Here is a 20622-nt window from a genome sequence, read left to right on the forward strand (position 1 = left end):
CACACACACACACACACACACACACACACACACACACTTTTTTTCTGTGAATTGTGGGGACTTTGCATATACTTCTATTACTTTTATACTGACCAAACAATATTTTCTATCCGTTAACACTAAACCAACCCCTAACAGAAATCCTGTTTGATTTGCTATTTTTAATATATATTTTTTTTTATTAATTTTAATAAAAAATCCAGGTTTCAATCAACAAATCAACAAATATTCAAAAATTATAGGGATAGTTTTATGCCAAAAGAAAGTCTGTTGTCATTTACACTAACATTGAAAAGTCTAGGGTCAGTTTTTTTTTACCCTGAAAGATTACTATTTTAATCAATACTTTTATTCAGCATAAGTACATTAAAAAGTGCATTAAATTCAATAAAAGTGACAGTAAAGACAATTACAAATAATTTCTATTTCATATAAATGCTGTTCTCTTGAACTTTCTATTCACCCTGAAAAAAATGGATGATGGTTTCCACAAAAATGTTAAGCAGTGCAACTATTTTCAACATTGTTAATAATAAGAAATGTTATTTGAGCACCACATTAACATATTAGAATGATTTCTAAAGGATCAAGTGACACTGACAATTTAGCTTTGCCATCACTAAAATCCATTTTAAAATATATTAAATAAAAAACAGTTTTGCTGTATTTTTGACCAAATAAATGCAGTTTTGGTGAACACTTCTTTTAAAAACATGAAACAATTTTACCACCCCAAACTCATGAACGGTGGTGCAATCACCCACATGTCATTTCAAAACCATCTTTCAAGATTGTGAGCATTTCTATTCTATTGTCATCTTTGCAGACTTACACACATCTTTACTTATCAGACACACGAACACACACACACCATGCAAGTCTCACACCTTTTCTCTCCCTCGTTCTGCTCTCAACACTTTACCATTCCACACACATCCTTTTCTCAAGCTTCCCTCCATTTCAGGCTTCTACTCTCATTAGGTTCAGATATTAAAGCTCTCCTCTCAATTAGCAAATAAAGTCTTTCTAAATGAAAAAGAGGGAAATGGAGGAGAGAGAGGTGATGAAATGCATTCATAAACAACAGGGTACACAGAAAAGACCTTGAGCACTGGACATTATGAAGATGGGCTTTTTTGTATCATTGAAAGCTGGTTTTCAACGGTGACACTTAGACAGCTGCTGTTTAATGGATGTCTGGATATTAGTATACACTATTTTATAGCATATATAGGATATCTGCCACATGAAATAATGTGTAGGAAGAAATAGGAATAATCTTATATGTAATAAAATCTAGTGGACTATGTTAAATATAATTATTATGCATAGCTCTTGTTATTTAGTTCGTCAGTTAAATAAGAATCTGTAATATTCATAATAGGACATACTATTTATTCAGTTGTGAAATACAAAACAGTACAGCATAAAATTGGAAGAAGGGATAAATTAACCATGCAGTAAATGATTTTTTTAAATTTCAAAGACCAAGTTCATATTCCAAAACACTTTTTCCTTAAGCAATACAGCAGATCTGTAAACAACTTGTGTTCTGTTTGATTGAGCATTTGGTGTGCTGCTCATATTGTTAATTATCAAAAACCAAAAGACAAAGCCAATTGTGTCATGGCCAAAAATGTAGATATTAATTATTTATTCTAACTTCACAGTTGTTCTCCATCTCTGTTCAAATTGAAAAGGGCGACTTGCATTTGTTTCCTGATTAGTTGTTATTGATGTAGAAAATTAAGACAGAGAGATATCACTTAATTGCTTTATGTATTTTCAACAAGTTTGTTATAATGGGCTGAAGTTTAAAGTTCTCCTGAGGGTACAAAAATTTTAAATCCCATTTAAATGCTTCCTTGGCATTTCGATAAGCATACTAGTATTGTTATATCTCATGAGACAATGTCTACAGTCAGTGTAGCTTTCAAGCAGATGTCAGCTACATTTCTTTCCCTTGTACCTGGCAGAGTGTTCATCCCAAACTACATCTCTCGGGTGAAGGTACAGCTTATGGACTGCAATACAAAGAACAGAAGTGGGGAGAGCTGTCCGGTTCTGCTGAAGATCCGCTCAAGGGCCCCGCCGGTGCATAACTCCAGCGCTATGGACTGCAGAGAGAACGTTCCCTGTGAGCTCGAGGTCCCGCTGCCATACTGGGAGCAGTGGTACTATATTTTGGTGGAGCGTTACCTCAGTAGCTCAGATGTCTACTTTCGTATTGGCATTCAGGTTAAAGGTAAGAACTTGTTTTAAATTCTAATTGGTATTGGATTAATCATAGATTCATAATCAATTTGATCATTCCTTCCTCCACAACAATCACTCTGTATTCTCTATTTCTTTCTAATTCTGTTGTCTAGGGCTTTGCTAAGCCTTTAGCTCTGTATGAACATACAATAGCCCCAAAAACTATTTGGACACTTGTGAATCCTAAAAAAAAGTCAGAAATTTTGCAAACAATTTATGAGTTTTTTTCTTTTCTTTTCTTAACTTTCATTTTCCTTTTCTTTTTTCAAAGTGATTTAAGTGAATGTGTGAAGTTCTCCTCTAGTTCACACAGATATATCATAGATTAGATATCTTTATTGAATAAACTCATCTTCGGCCCCACAAATAGATAATAAATAAATAAATAAATAAATAAATAATATTAATAAATAGATAACAGCAGTTAGTTACATAATATTGTTTTATACTTTGATCCAAATATAATATTTATACATTTATATTATATATTATTTATCTATTTTTTTTTTGGTAATATTTATAATTTTTTTATATATCTATTTTATAAGTCTTTTTAAAAACAAGAATACAGTAAATAATAACCAACCTCAAACTTAGAGTAGTGCACAGTAAATGTCACTTCATTTGGTATGATGTATGTAATGAATGACGTTTATTCATTAAAACTTACAAGTACATTTTCTTTGGGTCGACTGTGTGTATAATGTTTTACCATCTTCTGTTAATCTGCAACAGGTAAAATTTAATGCAGTAATCCATATTTTGATGAACCCATAATACAGTACAATCAATGTTTTGGGTTCTGACATATCACTTACCATGGGCTTTCCACTGGCACATAAAATCACACTATGAATAGGCTCACCTGGTATCATATTTTCCAGCCAGTGTTTGGGGGCACGTTACTGGATGCCAGTACATTCTCTGATTCGTTGATGACCTGTAGTGCTGTAGGTTGCCACAATCCCAGCAGACTCCAGTGGAAATATTTTAGTCCAGCACAAATGAGAGGGCAACAGCTTGCAGATTTGATCCAAGCTTCATTAATTCTTCATTGGGATTTATCATTACAAATGTTACAGGCATATGGCTCCTAGTCATTGTTTGGTTTCAGCATTGCGATGAATTGCATTTGAGCATATTAAAGCTTCCTGGAATGCATTCTGACTTCACTGCTGGAAGGGTTTTTACAAAAATGGCAGGTGTTCTCATGGCCCAGGTGGAGTTGGGAAATTAAAGTGTGTTTAGAGAGAGACAGGCTTTGTTATGAATCTCTGACAAACTGGAACCTGGGTGGGCTCAGATGAGGACCCTGTCATGGATTGGAGCCTCCGCCTTTAAATCTGCCTGATGTTACAATGAAATGTTGATGAATTTTGTAGTTTTCCGTGTCTTGAGTCCTCATGATAAAAATGGCAATTGGGCTGCTCGCAAAGTGTGAAATAGACGGGGGACTCAATTCGGTCACATGGACCGTATTATTGCAGCATGGGGAAGTTGCACGCTCACTTTAAAAGACTCGATTTGAGTCAGATTTGCTCATTCTGCTTAAATCTGAACGTTGTTTCAAATTACACATCTGTTGTTTATGGTACGCTCATATCACCTGATTTTCCCAGAATGTCTGATTGGATCTCAATTTTAGAGCATTAAAATATTATCACTCACAACTTTAATGACTTTCCTATCAAAAAACACCTCCAGTTTACAAGGTCAAAACTGAACTTCCCTCCTCACAAGAGTTAGCAAAAATCCCCCACTCTGCTTCTATCAAATCTACCTCGTTCTCTCATTTTGTGTGAGGTTTCTCTGTTAGTCTCTTGCCCCATTTTTCCTTCACGTCCTGTGGTGCAGCAGAATCCCCGCCTTTGTTACAGCCTTGATGCCAAGGGATGTTGGTGCTGATGGCTCAGTAAGAGGGGATGAAGAGGAGGGCCATTGATGTGAAATGAGGCTGAACAGTCTCAGACCAGCTTAGATAAAGCACTCACAGGGGGAAACAATTGGCCATGATGAGACGGTGTACCTGCGGAGAGCATTATCTGTGCGTGTAAGGTGCGGAAAAAGGAAAAACCTGTCTAGCAAGGACTTATTGCAGTGCCGTTCTGTCACATTCAAGGCTGAGAGTCAATTTTATCACTTCAGACTATTTGCCGCATTCATAAAGGAGGAACAAAATCCCTTTTGCTCAATGAATTTGGGCCGTCAAAATATTAAAACATTACAATAGATTAAAAATATCACAATTTTTGCAGGTTTTTTTTTGTTGTTGCAGATTTCAATTCAATTTGTTTAATAGGAATTGTTATTACAAAGTTATTAGGAATAGATTTGCAAGTAATCTCAAATTTTCTCATTACTTTTTAATGCATTCAGTCCTTTTTTCATGAAATATCAACATAATAAGTACCAAAGATTTGTACTACTAGCCTACAGCAGTCCATGGGTTTTTTTCTGCGTTAACAGTGTTTTTGCTCCTAGGTGATTTTTCATATTTGTTGTTGCTTAAATTCTTCCATGCAAAGACTGTAGATGAATATAAATTTGTTAAAAAGTATAACAGTCACAGAGCAGGCAGTGGTCGAATTGTAAAAATATTTCAGGGGGGATGGTGTTGTCATTGTCTTTTTTGGCGGGGGAGGTGGGGGGCTAATTTTAGCTAATCACTAAGATAATAATCACTGTAGCTAATCACTGTAGCTAATTTTACATAATGATTACAACATTTGTTTAATTTTTAAAAAGTTTTTTATTTAATGAAAAATTTGCCTTATTAAATGAACTAATGTTTATAAGCCTTTTTCCCCTCTGGTGCCTGAAATGGAGGAATTTTGGCCAATATTTTGCTAAATGTGTTTTTGTGCTGGTAGTGCTGGCATCTTGTCTGGTTAAGGCCTGTCATGGATAAATAATGATGACAATAAAACCGCCAGTAGGTGGCAGCAAGTCCATGATTCCATGTTTTAATATATTATTTATTGAAACATTCAAATCAAACGATTCGTTCAAAACGGCTGATTAAATTAGAAACGAAGCAAGTGTGTCCATCTCGATTCGTTCAAAATCTGATTCATTCAAGGAACAAAACACCGTGTTGCTAAGCACTGTTGTATCAAATTAATAGCATATTTGTGCTTGTGTAATGAATATAAAAACGTAAAAACTCATACATGTGTAATGGGACACGGTTTGGGCACAACAAGTCCCAAAAGCCCCAGCGTTATATAAGGAAGTAGTGAAGTTTGTTTGCTCTTTCACTTCCGCTTTTGATTTTGGCGGATTTAGAACTTTGAAAAGAATGGTAGGCAATGAGATTTGTTTGTGAGAGGTGCCCTCTCACTTCTTCGCTACTTTTATTGATTGCATTCCATGTATGAATTGATGTTGCGGCAGATATAGCACTTTAAAAGAAGGGCAGCAGATAAGCAGTTATGTTAAATCCTTCCGGAGCTCCGTCGAGGACTGAACATATGATGCACTGATTAAGGAGGTAGTAGTTTTGTAATATTGATGACTTAGTTCTTAGGAGTTCGTTTTAATATATTATTCTTGTATTATTCTATTTTTAGTGTTGTGGCTTGATTATTGTCTGACTGATTGTTTCCTGACTGTTCCAGTCGAAAAAACACATGGGTATTTTTTTCTTTCATTGCTTGAATTATAAGGGCATTCTAACTGTATTCTAACAGGCTTAATTGCGCAGTGAATGCTTTTCGACTCTCAAGACGTCTTTTTGTTTGGGTTTTGCAAAGTCGGTGACTCGATAATGTCAGCTCTACTATCGTCTCTCAATCCCTCACAGTCACACATTCAGCACAATAACAGAATGTCGGGGAATGTCTTTAAATTGTAATCAAGGAATAATCATACCTTTTCTGTTGTCTTCTTTTTAACGAACTTCAAAGTTGCGCTTGAACCATTTTGTGCGAAAAACTATGAAAACTTGCTTCTGCTTGTGAGCAGCTTGTAACAGTACCGAATTCTGATTGGCCAATCGCCGCTATTTAGATTTATCATAAGTAGGGAATTTTAACATTTCATTTGCATTATAAGTTTTACAAAATACACGTTATTAATCTAAAGGGGATGGAAAGGGGGGATGGTGGTTTTACAAAGGAGATTCTTTTTGTCATTTTTTTCAACCAGGGGGATGCCATTCCCCCGCATCCCCCCTCAATTCGAGCCCTGAGTGCAGGTAAAGTGAGACAATATTTTGTCACTGGCTTTGTTCTTAAAACATGATCCAAATGGACACATCAATGTCAATGCACAATAATTACGGATGACATTAATTCAGATTTAAAGTAATGGAAGAATGTATGCGTAATGACGGATAATTATGATTAAGTATCCCACTATACCCGTGTTCACCCGTCATTAGTACCACTTATTACTAAATGTAGCTAATCCAGTGACCCGAGAGCACTGCAATCAAGGTAACTACTAGACATTATCTAACACTGTCATTCATTTCTCCTCTATGCTATTTTTCACCAGTTGTGATGGTCCATACCCTGCATCACATGACCTTGTAGTTTCACCTGTGTCTGAAGGTTTTGGTCAGCGCTTCTGTCAGCCTTAATTCAATTATTCTGAACCTAGCTCCCCTTTCCTTGATCAATTTCTCTGAACAGCAGATACTGGCTGGCTGCCATCTCTCTCCCATCTCCCAAGGCCGTATGACCCTCCATGTCCTTCCTTTGCCGTTTCTCTACACCATTCAGTTCTCTTGAGATTCTTAATGGAGAGAATAGATTGTTTATAAGTTCAACAAGAACCATCCGGAGTTGCTGTGTGTTGGGGAATTCATTTGCTTGTGTTTATTGATAGGACTAAACTGATTCAAATTCTGATTTTATATGGTCGTCTGATGAATTCAACTACTCTTATGGTGTTACCGAAATGATTATGAAATTACTGTAATACTGTATCAGTAGACATCTTAAAAAAGATTAAAAATTTTAACTTTTTATTATAGTGATGTGAAATTGGGCAATGGATTTGTTTCAGTAGACGCTGAATATTATTCTTGTAATGGCTTTGATGTATGGTCGTTCTTCTCTCTGTGAGATACAATGATGTCTTCATCATCCGAGTGAGTCATATCCAGAACAAAACAAACAGAAACCGACAGAAGTTAGACAGTGACCGCTGTTCCATAGTGTGTTGTTATTTTGTAGGAATGTTGTTGAGGTCTGTATCTGCTAAAAAAAGACATGTTGTGGATGTTCAGTTGATCTTTTAGATCAGGCCTGTCAAACACATGACTAGTAGAGGAGTCAAACTTGGACTGAAGGATGATTTGAGGGGAAAACTAAATTATGCTGAAAACATTCCCATTCACTTATTTCCATAATAAATATTCATTCATACTCTGATAAATTAGATTTAGTAGTTTCCATTTGCTCCCTTTTGTTTTACACCAAATTCTGTGGCTGGTAGTATAAAGTCTTTCAGGGTAGTCATTTTTTTTTTTTAGGCTTGACTATTTTAAGTTAGTTGCATGAAAACAGATTGGTTTTAATTTGAATCTAAAAATATATTACCTCTCAGCTAAATGCTAGTTGGTTAAACTTGTTTTTAAGACAAAGTCTTAATATAGTGACTGTTTATTCAGTTGGCCCTGGAATTTAATTCAGGTGACATTTAGTCCACTCTGGGCAGTGTAAACCAATAAATTGACATTTTACAAAAATGTCCAATCTTGAATGAGTTTGACACCCCGTCTTAGATAATCCTCTTTGGTTTTCTTTCCTTGTATAGTAGACTAGCTCGATCTAATCACCAAGCATGATTTTATGTAGTTGTACATAGCAGTAGTACTGTATTAGTAGTAGTAATAGCAGTACATAGTAGTAGCTCAAGGTGCTGCAGTTTGAGACCTTTTTTTTTTTTTCTGTTTTTCCAATTTTTACTTCCCCTGTTGCTGTTGGTGACACCAAATGGTCATATTGATAGTGTCATTAATTGTGCTAATCACTCATGAGCTCCAGGCTTCAGGGAGTCCTCTTTGTTTGAGAGACATCTACAGAGCCAAATTGAAATGGATCCCAGTCGTGGGATTTCAAAAGCAGTTTCACAACAATGAGCTGCAAATTTTAGCCCCCGAACTGCACTTCATCACACAGTTGTAATTGAAGCAGTCAACAGAAAGGGTTTGGGGGTTTAGCCACACTTGCAATTACTGCAGACCACCGTTGTTGGGAGAGCTGCAATGCAAATATGTGATTTTACATTTTGCTTGATTTTTCTGATGCTTATTGGACTCCATTTAGCCCTCAAGGAGACAAGAAGGTTAAAACACAATAAAAGGAGGCTTAATTGAGACTGATGTGTTTTTATCAGCATTAATAATGAGTTTCAGTGTCTTAACATGGTGATATAACTGTTAATAGATCCAGACCCTCCAGAGCTCCGAGGACTGGAATGAGCTAATTCAACACTGAATGAAATAACTACATTCTCTACAGAGGCATATTTCTCTTCAGTAATGGCATCAGCACAAATGTGATTGGGAACCGTAACGCAAAATGGAGAACAAATAACATAGTTAAACATAATTGTGTTTTCGACGAGCCCCATTGTTATTGCTATTGATTGTTTGGCTGGTCTCATGAATATCTGGAAATTTCTTTTAGGTTTAGCTTAGGTTATGGTTAAACAAGCTTTAAGCTAGCTGTAAAGTAAATATAGACATATTTTTTATAAAAAAATCTTTGTTATTTGACCTTACAGATCAAGTGTGCTGTGATAATGCACAGTTACATGTTCTAAACGATGAATAAAAAGTGCAAGAGTGTGATCAATATTGAAGAGCTTTCTCACTTTGAGGATATTGAAGCTGTGACCTTCTAACACAGCATTTTAAATGCAAAATAAAGTGTTATTTGCCCACCGGTAGCCATGACTTCGCAATGTCCAACCTTCATGGAGCCATAAACCAATTTCACACAGGGAATTGCATTTTTATTGACTTTTACATTCTCTACAATGGGCATTAGAAGCAAAATGTTTCAGATTCAGGACTTAAAGGGTTAAGTCGGATTAATATATGGTCAGTGACAAAAATGGGTTGGCAAGATGAGAAATTCAAAAATGTTTTAAAAACTTGTTTTAAAAGCATGCATAAGATATTTTAAAATGTACACAGCGTGTTTATGTTGATTTTATTTAATTAAAAATGACATATGTACCATTTTTTTTTTTTTTTTACGAAAGTAAAGACTGAATTGTAGCATATCAGAGTGAATCAGACAATTTAAGATTTGATCAGATTGGTGTTGAACAACCCAAAGAGCAAAAATTCCACAAAGAGGCCCAGGATAACAAGACAACGTCATAAAATCGGTCCTCGATACCCTGGCGCCATGAGGAGAAACGCCACCTAGTTTTGTCAACTTTTACTCTTTTCTTTCTTTTACTTTAGTTTCTTTTCTTTTCGTGTTCTGAGTTAAGTTTTGCCGCAAACGCTGTGTCTCCGAGTTCACCTCGAGTCTGTGACCGTCTCAAAACTTCAACCAGCCCACAACTCCGCATCTACAACCAACGCCCAACCATTGGCTTTCTGAGACATTGCTTCAATGACTACTGAACTTCTAGCCAATCAGCAACCTTGGGAACCCCTTTCTGCAAGGACAACAACAAGGGAACCAAGGGAACCTCCAGTACCTCCAGATCCTAGCTGAATTGGTGCATTTAATATAAATTTTAACCTCATTGAGGAACTCAATGCGAGGTTTAATTAAGTGATTGAGGTTGTTAAGGTCTATGTAATTGCACATATTGCTATAAACTTGGGATTTCACTTTTTCATTCATATTATGTTGCTAAAAAGAACATTATTTTGTGTGTTTAGTGTAATGAAATGTGTTTATGCAGTTTAAGTAAAAAACTGTACTGTACATTATTGTTTCTCCTCTATGCCCTACCTACCTGAAACACGTAGTTTTTACAAAGCTCATCATTCTGAAAAGCAAGGTGTGCTCTGATTGGCCAGCTATCCAATGCTTTGTGATTGGCCGAATGCCTCAACTTTGTGATAGAAATGTAACGTCCCTTGCCATACTGTGATGCGTACAGTACAATACAAAACAAAACCAATAAAACCCATTACAAACGAGGCATTTGTAGCATCCAATGGGGACATTTTTACTGATAATAATGACTTATACTTTCTTTTTACATATTGCGTTGCATCGCGCCGCATAAACATAAAACCATGCATTTGTGAACGGAGAAATGACAAACAACAAGTGCTACTCTACACTGCTTAAAACTCAGTGGCAAATCATTTACATATGTAAATGTACTTACAGACTGTGAATCAGAACAGCCGGCAGTGTAGTCTACTCCCAGGATCTGGAAACAATCCTCCATAAAATGCGATGCGCACAGCTGTATATTTGGGTCGAACTGTTCTGGAACAGTGTTGTAAATACAACTTAACCGCTGTCCTCTTTTGGCAATGTATTTTCACTTTCACAGCGAAACAGCATCTCCGCAACATGGCACCAGCTCCAACAGTATTTGTATTGTAATTTTGTATTGTAATGTGGCATCTTTTGGGGAAAAAAGGGACTCTGTGATATCATATTATAAAATATCCGAAATTTTATGAATTGTATTTTACAGATGTAAATTGTAATATTTGGTTAACATTTTTATCTGTGAATTTATATTCAAATGTAGACACCCACTTCCTTCTGCTACATTATTAAATAACTTATGTATATAATACATTAAATGTAACTATATTTTGCCTAAAGGGATAGTTCACCCAAAAATGAAAATTACCCCATGATCCACCCCCACACCCCTTTAAACCATCCTAGGTGTATATGACTTTCTTCTTTCAAATGAATACAACTGGAGTGTCATTAAAAGTGAATGGGTGATATTCAATAGTCCAATAAACTGCATCCATCCATCACAAAACAGTGCTCCAGACTGCTCCAGGGGGTTAATAAAGACCTCCTGAAGCGAATCAATGCGCTTTTGTAAGAAAAATATCCATATTTAAAACTTTATAAACCATAATCTCTAGCTTCTGCTATCTATCGAACTTGTGTTAACCACACATTTTTAATAAAGCATTTAAATAATATATATGAACTCAATTTAACTATTGAATATCACCTATTCAAATATCACCCATTCACTGCCATTATAATGCTTGGAAGAGCCAGGACATTTTTTTTTAATATAACGCTGATTGTATTTGTCTAAAAGAATTAAGTCATGCACCTTGGATGGCTTGAAGGTGAGTAAATCAGGTGGTAATTTTCATTCTTGGGTGAGCTATCCCTTTAAAATTTAAAGTGAATGGAATAGAAATATGCATTTAAGCTAAACATTTCAAATACACTAATGTTGTGCAACATAATTATTTTATCCTAGACTTTCAGAGCTTTAATAATAAAGTTGTAGATAAACACTTTATCAAAAAATATAACATTAAACACTTGAAAATAGTTTCTATTAGTAGGTTAGTTTATATAATTTTTTTATTTAGCATCATAAACTAGTGATATTTAACTAAATTGGACCCTAACAGAAAGGCTTGTAATATGACTTTACATTTCAATTTAATATCAAATATGACAGGCATTATCATGGATACCTATGTACTGTATGTACATGGCCTTGGTGGGAATATTTCAAATGTAAATTTTAAAGTAAATATTAATTTTTATAATAATGGTGAATTATCAATGTATTCACGAGGTCATACCATTTGACATGCATACCTTAGAATACCTGACCATACCCGAACAATGTCAAATAATCAAAAATTTTAAAGAGAGTTACTAACGTTTGCATGCAGCAGTTAGTATCACCAGAGGCCCTTCTCTATGATATAATTTCCTTTCACATGATCTTCTTGTAAAATATTAACAAAATGGCTCTTTGAATGGTGGTTACACCACCTTGACACTCAAGGAATTTGGTGCACCATTTACTTGTATTTAATATTAACAGACACAGCTCTCATGGAGAGATTGAGCAAGACTAAGCATATGTACTGTATGCAGAGAGATCAAACACCTGTGGAAAGAGACAAACAGCTGCTTATCCTTCTTGTTGACACACTGATGAGAGATAATGGCAGGAGATAATGAGGAGAGACATGTTTAAAGTGTGCTGTTGCTATTGATATGTAAGCTGTTCTGGACACTTTCCCTCAGTCTTCTATTGGGATCACCAGTTGTGAGGCTAAATGGACCAATTTAATGGATAAGGGAGTTTGGTAGTGGCCCTACGTCACAGAATTGAATGTAAATAGTGAAGAAAAAAAATGCTTGTTACATTTTAGAAAACAGTGTATACATATAATAAACATTATATGCAATATGTAATGTTACATATTTGTACACATACACAGACACATAATGTCAAATAATATAATAATCAAATAATTGGCATTACATTATCTGGTAAATATTTGCTTTTTAAAGTTATTATTTCATAAATATATACAGGTTTTTGCTGTTTAAAACTACTGTAATTCTGCACAAAAGTAGATCACTGTCACGTGTAATGTATGTTCACGTTTAGTTCCTCTTTGTCCTTATTTGGTCTTTCCTGTTCCTGTCCCCATCTAGTTATATTAGTTCCAGGTGTTTCTCATTAGCTACCCTCCTCACCTTTCTGCCCCTCGTTATCTGCCCTATTTGAGTTGTAGCCCATTCTGTTCTCCCTGGTCTGGAATTGTTGATGTTAACCCTTGCTACTTGTGTTTTCCTGTTACCCTGGATGTTATTAAAGACTGTATGTTTGAATTGGACTCTGTGTCTCCTCGTTCCTTGCTCTGTGCTCCTCACAGCATCAGACCATGACAATCACATATTGTTGCATATGAAAAACCTAGCTATACATGTATTTTTCATGCTATTAAAACATTCTACATGTAATTAAACCATTTTTTTACTAGTTAGGCTAACATGTAGTCACCTTGACCTACCTTGGACTACTTTAGGCCTTAGAGCTGGAGCCGTGCCTGGTGGCCATTGTTTTTTTTTTTTTAATAGAAATTTTTTTTTTCCAAAACAATACACTCATTGTCTAGACTTGTCAACCAGAAAGCACGTGCTTGCATAACACTTTTGTGGTGAATTGTTGCCAGACAATTCAGCAGTATGGTAATTTATTGTTGAAATGCAAAATCCTTTTCAGAAATGTTTTGTTTCTGTTGACGTTCTTTCAGGTTACTGCTGATGTCTTGTCAGTGTTCGTTTGCTTCACTAATGCTACTGAGTTGAGTTCCGTGGGGCCACTGTGGGAAATTATTATTTTAGGAAATCTTAATTCCAGCTGCTAAAATATAATGGATCTAGAGATGAATCAGAAAAATCAGTCTAATAGTTTATCATTAGAGCACATTGTAAAACATTAGTGCATCATTGTGTATTTAAAACATTTTATGTAAAATAATTTTGTTTGACCTGGAGAAACACATACATGCAGAAGTCGTCTTATTCATATGTTAATTTTGCCACACCATTAATTTTGTTTTCTTTGATTTATTATTTTTGTTCTAATAAACACTGGGGTTTGTTCTCTTCATTTCACAGTGGCTCTACCATTGTGCAGTGATGTTTACAAAAGCACTCATCTCCTTCATCGCCTCTGTGATTGAATGTTTTATTATTTTCTCATGGACACAGTAACCTCAAAAGCCTGCAATCATAATTTCTTCAGGCCATTCATGTGGATTCCTTAAAATCATTTTCATAATTAGATGGCATGCCATTGAATAATTAAAATGTGTAATTCTGTTTATTATGATTTAAATTATGGCAACAAAGCTCATTCCTCTCCATCAGCAGCACAACAGTTTGGGCTGTTAATACTTAAGAGAATTATTATTATTTGCACATCACTGGACTGTCACGCTTGATTTAAGAGAAGAAAAACCAGTATGTTAAGTGCATAGTCAAAATGTTAACCCTGAAGCCATGCATATACATTTAATAGTGCACTTAGGGTTTTTTTTTTTTTTTTCACAAATAAAGACATTAATATTAATCAAAACTGTCTTGATGGATTTGTTTATGAAAAACATGCTGCCTTTCACTTTAAGATGTTAATTGATGGACTGGAGTCATCAATTATTGACATTTTTTTATTTGCGGTTTGAACTCTCATTCTGACGGCACCCATTCACTGCAGAGGATCAAGTGATGTAATGTTAAGTTTCTATAAATCTGTTCATATTAAGAAACAAACTCATACCTTGGACAGCCTCAGGCGGAATATATTTTCATTTTTTGGGTGAACTATTCCTTTAATAAGCTAAATTAATGCAGGATATGTGTCAGTATAAAGTTCAGGATCACTGGGTCAAATAGAAGTCAATGAACCATAAACCAAATATTACCGACTGCACCTTTAAAAATAAGCATAAACAACAGACAAGACTGATGGAGTCATTCTCTTTATTCTTCTGTTAATGAAATGAAAGGCACTTGGTCAGCAGGCCGATATGTTGATATGGCTTCAGATAACTGTTTTAATTACTCAGTCAATTAGTGAAGTGAAGCAGGACTTTGGTAGTAACAGAAGACATTAGTTTCAGTAAACTAATTACCTGCTCTACGCTCAACACAGCGGGGAAAACAAGCTATAACAAAACCATCAGTGGATATTACAGAACTTATTTAATGCGGCAAATAGGGAAGGCTAGAATAAATGCTGAGCTTTTCCTATAAAATCAATTGTATTGATGGAAATGTCTCAGAATTTTATGACTGTTCTAGCTTATTTTAGACATTGTTTGGTCTTAGAGTTATTACTCTCATTCTTTCTTTTATCTTATTAAAAGCATAACCATAAACAGGCCACCTGATAAGGGCTAAAAAGCAACATAAACCTTTCTAAAATAGTGAGTGATGTGCCTCTTAAACAGAATTAGATGGCAAAGTTGTTATAATGCCATTACTATTGCATGTCTTGTAATATGACGTCATGCAAGAAAAGTGGCATCAGGGCAATTTGTACTGATCAGCTTTATGTTTTGCTTATGTATTCATTTCTTTTTAAATATTCAGAAATGCATTATGCCTTTGCATCTGGTGTGTTTGTTTGTTGACTTTGCAGTTTGTTTCTTCATTCTTTAGTTAGTCAAATTGCAGATAAAAGTGTGCGTATAAGTTTTGGATTTTATCTATCCAGTTTTTAAGTCATCCAGTCTTCAGTGTCACATGATCAGTGTCTTCAGAAATCATTCTAATATGCTGATTTAGTGCTCAAACATATATTATGAATGTTGAAAATGGTTGTGCTGCTTAATGTTGTTGTGGATCAAACAGAACAGCGTTTATAAGAAGTAGTTGTTATTAAGATTAAATGTCATTACTGTCACTTTTGATGAATTTAATGCTTCCTTGAGGAATAAAAGTACAGTACTAATAATAAAAAAAGTACTGACCTCACATTTTTGAACGGCAGTGAGTATGTATGTATGTTCACTTTAGATGACCTTACATAAGTTATTCTGTGTTATTAGTATATATAAATATGGTATGTGGTGTGATTAGTATCATTTAGGATCCGTAAGCAAGTAGTGTGATGTATATGGTTTGAAAAGCAGCATGAGCTGTTGTGTGTGAAATATGAGTCCCACAAAGAAGGCATGAAGTTTCCCCTCCTGTCTCTCTTCCCACTTGAATTCAGAAATGAAGTATGTCATGGAACTTTTACCTCAGTGTGACTGGAACAGAAATTCCCAGAATCTCATGATTGGTCACGATATATCCATCAAGTGTCACTTTATTCAGATTTACACAGAATGTCTTGTTGCTCTGTGCTTTCTAGTTTCCACAAAAGAAAACTTAAATGAATTTCATTGTGACACAGTGGTGTCCTGACAACAAGAAAATAGGAATTCATGCCTTGTTTTTTCAAACAACTTACATTCAAAGGAAAATAAGGCGATTATAGTTCATGCCATGCTGGTGTAAAAGTTTGGCTTGTAGGTTTGTTCGCTTTAAGTGGCTTTTTATGTACTGCAGAATACTGAACACATCTTTAAACAGCCTAGGAACTTAAAGAACCAACATGCATGCAAAAAAACAAACAAACTCATGACCACCATAAAAATTTTGGCCCACACCTATTTTTCATTGTTCCTCCATAACAGGCCCATTTCACTGGAGTCCAGAATAAAGCGCCTGTAATTAGTAAAGAAACTGCTTATCACAGCTTGTGTGTTGCTGCAAAACTCAAAACTATTCCAAAAATATAACTCTTAATTAGTGTGCCTTTTCTTTTCTTTTCTTTTCTTTTCTTTTCTTTTCTTTTCTTTTCTTTTCTTTTCTTGATTATTAAATTAATTTCGCCATTCTCCATTGAAGTAACAGCAGTGTAGAATAGTCCGACTAGACAGACAGAACAGCAAAGACATACAAATCAGTTAGAACAAGGGCCACTTGCTCCTTAATTAAATATTCATTGGCCTAGGTGCTGAAAAATAAAATTACACATGCCATGAACACAAAAAAAAATAAGGGCTTTCCAATTTGAGCATAGCAGAAAAGTTGATAAAGAAAGCACATGTGTTTTAGGCTGATAAGCCACCGTTTGACATTGGCCCTCCTGCCATTTTTTGTTATGGCGGTGCATGGGTTAGAATTAAAAACAGAAAAGAAAGAAATTTTAATGGGCAAAAGAAGGAAAAGAAAAGAAGTCTAACCTTAAACAACCTCGTCTCTGCGGGAGCCCGCGTCTCAGCTGGGGGAAAAAACTTCCATGCGCCTGTTGACCCATCGTTATCAGGACTCTGTGGAATCAAAGAGCCAATTAAAAAGGATTTAGAGTGTGCTTCATTTCCCACTTATGTTAGTGAACAGCATGAGAAATATTGCCCGTGTCGTACCGAAGCAGCACAGGCAGACGGGGAGAGCAGCAGACACGGATTCCCAGACCGCCTAGCAACTAAAAAACAGTTAAGTTTTGTTGTAAATATTCCATGAGTCATCTTGTGTCAAATAGCAGATGAAGGTGATTCATCTTCCCAAAATATTCTTGGTTTACTTTTATCTTTTTTTCTCCTTGTGCCTGAACACCTCATGCATTAAACTTTAAAGCCACTCTGTGCAGACAGGCGTCCTGCATTAGCCTGCAAAGATATTTAATAATAACCCCATCCATCTTACGAGATAGAAGATGACCTTGTTTAACATTGTTCTGAGATAACGGTCAGATGTTGGGAAGAGCTTTTCATCCCCTCTGACAATAAAGCTTGGGTAGGGATGATTGCTTTTTTTCGGTATGGCACAGAAATCCCTGTAAGTAGTGTTGTCAGGAAGATGTCTACAGCGAAAGGAATTGTGTCGGCTACAGAAGGACAGAGAACCTGCATGCGCCCCTGTGTCTTGGTGGATCACATCAGTGCATTTGCTAATCTTCTGGGAGTCGAGAGATTGTGAAAGCAGCAATTTCTCTGTGGATGTATGCAGTGTTTGTCCTAGAAAGCTTGAAAGCGTGTTTTCTCAACCTTAACATTACTCTGCCTGTGACTAACGTCTTTTCGGCGAGAGTCCCTTGAGGACTGGAGTTTCCAGAATGTGGAAATATGATTTTCATTTATTACACAGTTCTGTGGATTGCTTGACTCTGATTGGTCAGTCCTGGCGGTCAAATGACCTCAAAATATTTCATATTTCACCATTGTCCATGCCAGCATACTGCCTCTGGTCTCATCTCGGATCTCTGATCTCTTGTATCATGTTGCAAATTGCTTATATTTAAAATAATATAAAAAACATTTTTGCAATGTTCATTTTTATAAGCAGAAGATTTAAGATGAATGACAAGTAAGATAATAACAAATTTTAAAATTAATAATAATTAAAATTTCCTTAAATAATTTCGATAAGAAGTCTCTGCTTTGCATTGAAGTCTGTAAATTATCCTTAACATTTTATCATGTGTGGAAAGTTGGATATTATGCATTAAATATTTAAATATTTATAATTATGTATTAGGCAAAGAATTTTATCGAAAAAATGATTGAGATTGCATACATTTTATCAGTGCCCTGGGAATCAAACCTGTACTATTTGAGCTACAGGAGGGCAAAAACTGTAAACGTTTTTGAATGTAGGTTTATTTTTTAGGATAACAAAAGCTTGGTGGTAGAAGCATTGATGTTTATGTCAGTATCCCTGCCAGTACCTGAAATAATTTGTCATTTTCAAAGTGTTTTGCTGAAAGTGACAGTTGTAGACTAGTTTTTACAGAATAAAACACCTGCTCTCTATTTATTACACCATTTTTTTTTTCAGATTATTGATCATATTGTCTTTCACATGTCCAAAGGTATTACTCTTTTATAAAACGGATTATCTTCCCCCTTTATTAAGGTTTGTAATTCAGAGTATACAGTCACAGTACACAAACTTTGTGATAAACTGTTTACACAACAGTCATTTCTGTTTGTCTTAAGTTAGCCTTCAGTAATGTCTCCATTATGGCCTTCAACTGTAAGAAATGTCATTTCATTGCTGTTGTCATACCTTTGATACTTTCTCCTGTTGCAGTTCAGTATACAGAGACTGTTATTAAGCCATTAGTACGTTTATTCCCCAAAGTACCACAACTGGTTGAAAGTTAAAAACTTTTAGTTTATTGATTTAATTAAACCAGTTGCAAACATTATTTTGATGTCCTCTGCTCATTCTAGCCATCCTCCGCTCACTTTAGCCAGTCTCTGCTCACTAGAGCCGGCCTCCGCTCACTCGAGCCATCCTCCGCTCACTTTAGCCAGTCTCTGCTCACTCGAGCCATCCTCTGCTCACTTCAGCCGGCCTCCGCTCACTCGAGCCATCCTCCGCTCACTTTAGCCAGTCTCTGCTCACTAGAGCCGGCCTCCACTCACTCGAGCTGGCCTCCGCTCACTCGAGCTGGCCTCCGCTCACTCGAGCCATCCTCCGCTCACTTTAGCCAGTCTCTGCTCACTAGAGCCGGCCTCCGCTCACTCGAGCCAGCCCCTGCTCACTTTAGCCAGTCTCCACTTAATTTAGCCAGTCTCTGCTCACTCGAGCTGGCCTCTGCTTCACTTCAGCCGGTCTCCGCTCACTCTAGTTGGCCTCCGCTCACTCAAGCCGGCCTCTGCTCACTTTAGCCAGTCTCAAATCAATTTAGCCGGTCTCTGCTCACTTTAGCCGGTCTCCGCTCACTCTAGTCAACCTCCGCTCACTCGAGCCGGCCTCTGTTCACTCTAGCCGGCCTCTGCTCACTCGAGCCGGCCTCCGCTCACTCTAGCCAGTCTCCGCTCACTCAAGCCCACCGTGTGTGATGCTGTATTTCGTTGTGAAAGTGAAACTACTTTGTTTGACCTTCCAAAAGAGGACACAACTAGAAATCAATGGTTAAGTTGTATTTACAACACTGTTCCAGAACAGTTCGACCCAGATATTTAGATGTGTGCAACGCATTTTATGGAGGACTGTTTCCTGATCCTGGGAGAGTAGACTACAATGCCAGGTGCTCACAGACTTAAGTACGTTTACATATTTAAATAATTTGTCGCTGATGATTCAAACGCAAGTTTTGAGCAATAGCGCTTGTTGTTTGTTGGTTCTCCGATCACAAATGCAGACATGGTTTTATGTTTATGCAACTTAACGCGTAAAAAGACAGTATAAGTCAGGGGTTTTCAACCTTTTAGGAAATGCGCCCCCCCAAGTTTGTCTAATTTCACTCGCGTCCCCCCCCCACCATGTTCACAACGAATTACTTTATTAACATTAACATAAACGCAAATATCCATTAAAGCTATTAAAGCAGTGAACAATTTTTCTTTTGCTCTTTTCACGAATCCGTTATACTGATGTAAATTTTATATTTTCTTTACTGTTTACATTTATTTAAAACAACCGACTGTGCATACAAGGATACTTGTCAAGACAATCATTGGTATTCACTTGCTGTCTGAGAAGGCTAAGGCTATCTGTTTGTGCACTTCACATGTGTGTGCGCGAGTTGCACATAGAAAGGCTATCTGTTTGTGCACTTCACATGTGTGTGCGCGCGGTGCACATAGAAACGCTTTATCACAGCTCATGAGTACCGCATTAAAATGTCTTGGGCTTAAATGGCTTAAAATTACTTTAGTGTTAAAACTGACAAGACTTAAAACACATGAGAATGAAAAACTTTCTTGAGGAAGCATCACTGGCCTGATCGTTAAGATAGTTTTGGGGGGCTAAGGTGACAGATAAGGGGGCTAAACCCACCTAAAAAGGGTTTAGAACCGCCCATGGTATAGCTTGCGTAATTATACTGAAACATAAATATACTGTATAACCAGTTTACATGATTCAGTGTAATGGCTGAGTGTGTTTCTAAGAAAACAACATACCAATC

The 20622-nt window shown here is 36.2% G+C and overlaps 1 protein-coding gene across 1 annotated transcript in view; it reads left to right on the forward strand.

The window, feature by feature from the left end:
• The window catches only part of tmem8b (transmembrane protein 8B), a 119628-nt gene that overhangs the window by 58484 nt on the left and 40522 nt on the right, over positions 1 to 20622 (forward strand). The window contains exon 5 of the mRNA XM_042724576.1: positions 1977 to 2245. Within this exon, the coding sequence (XP_042580510.1) occupies positions 1977 to 2245 (269 nt within the window). The remainder of the gene's footprint in view (positions 1 to 1976; positions 2246 to 20622) is intronic.

This window comes from Cyprinus carpio, chromosome B5, assembly GCF_018340385.1.
Source record: "Cyprinus carpio isolate SPL01 chromosome B5, ASM1834038v1, whole genome shotgun sequence".
Taxonomy (NCBI): domain Eukaryota; kingdom Metazoa; phylum Chordata; class Actinopteri; order Cypriniformes; family Cyprinidae; genus Cyprinus; species Cyprinus carpio.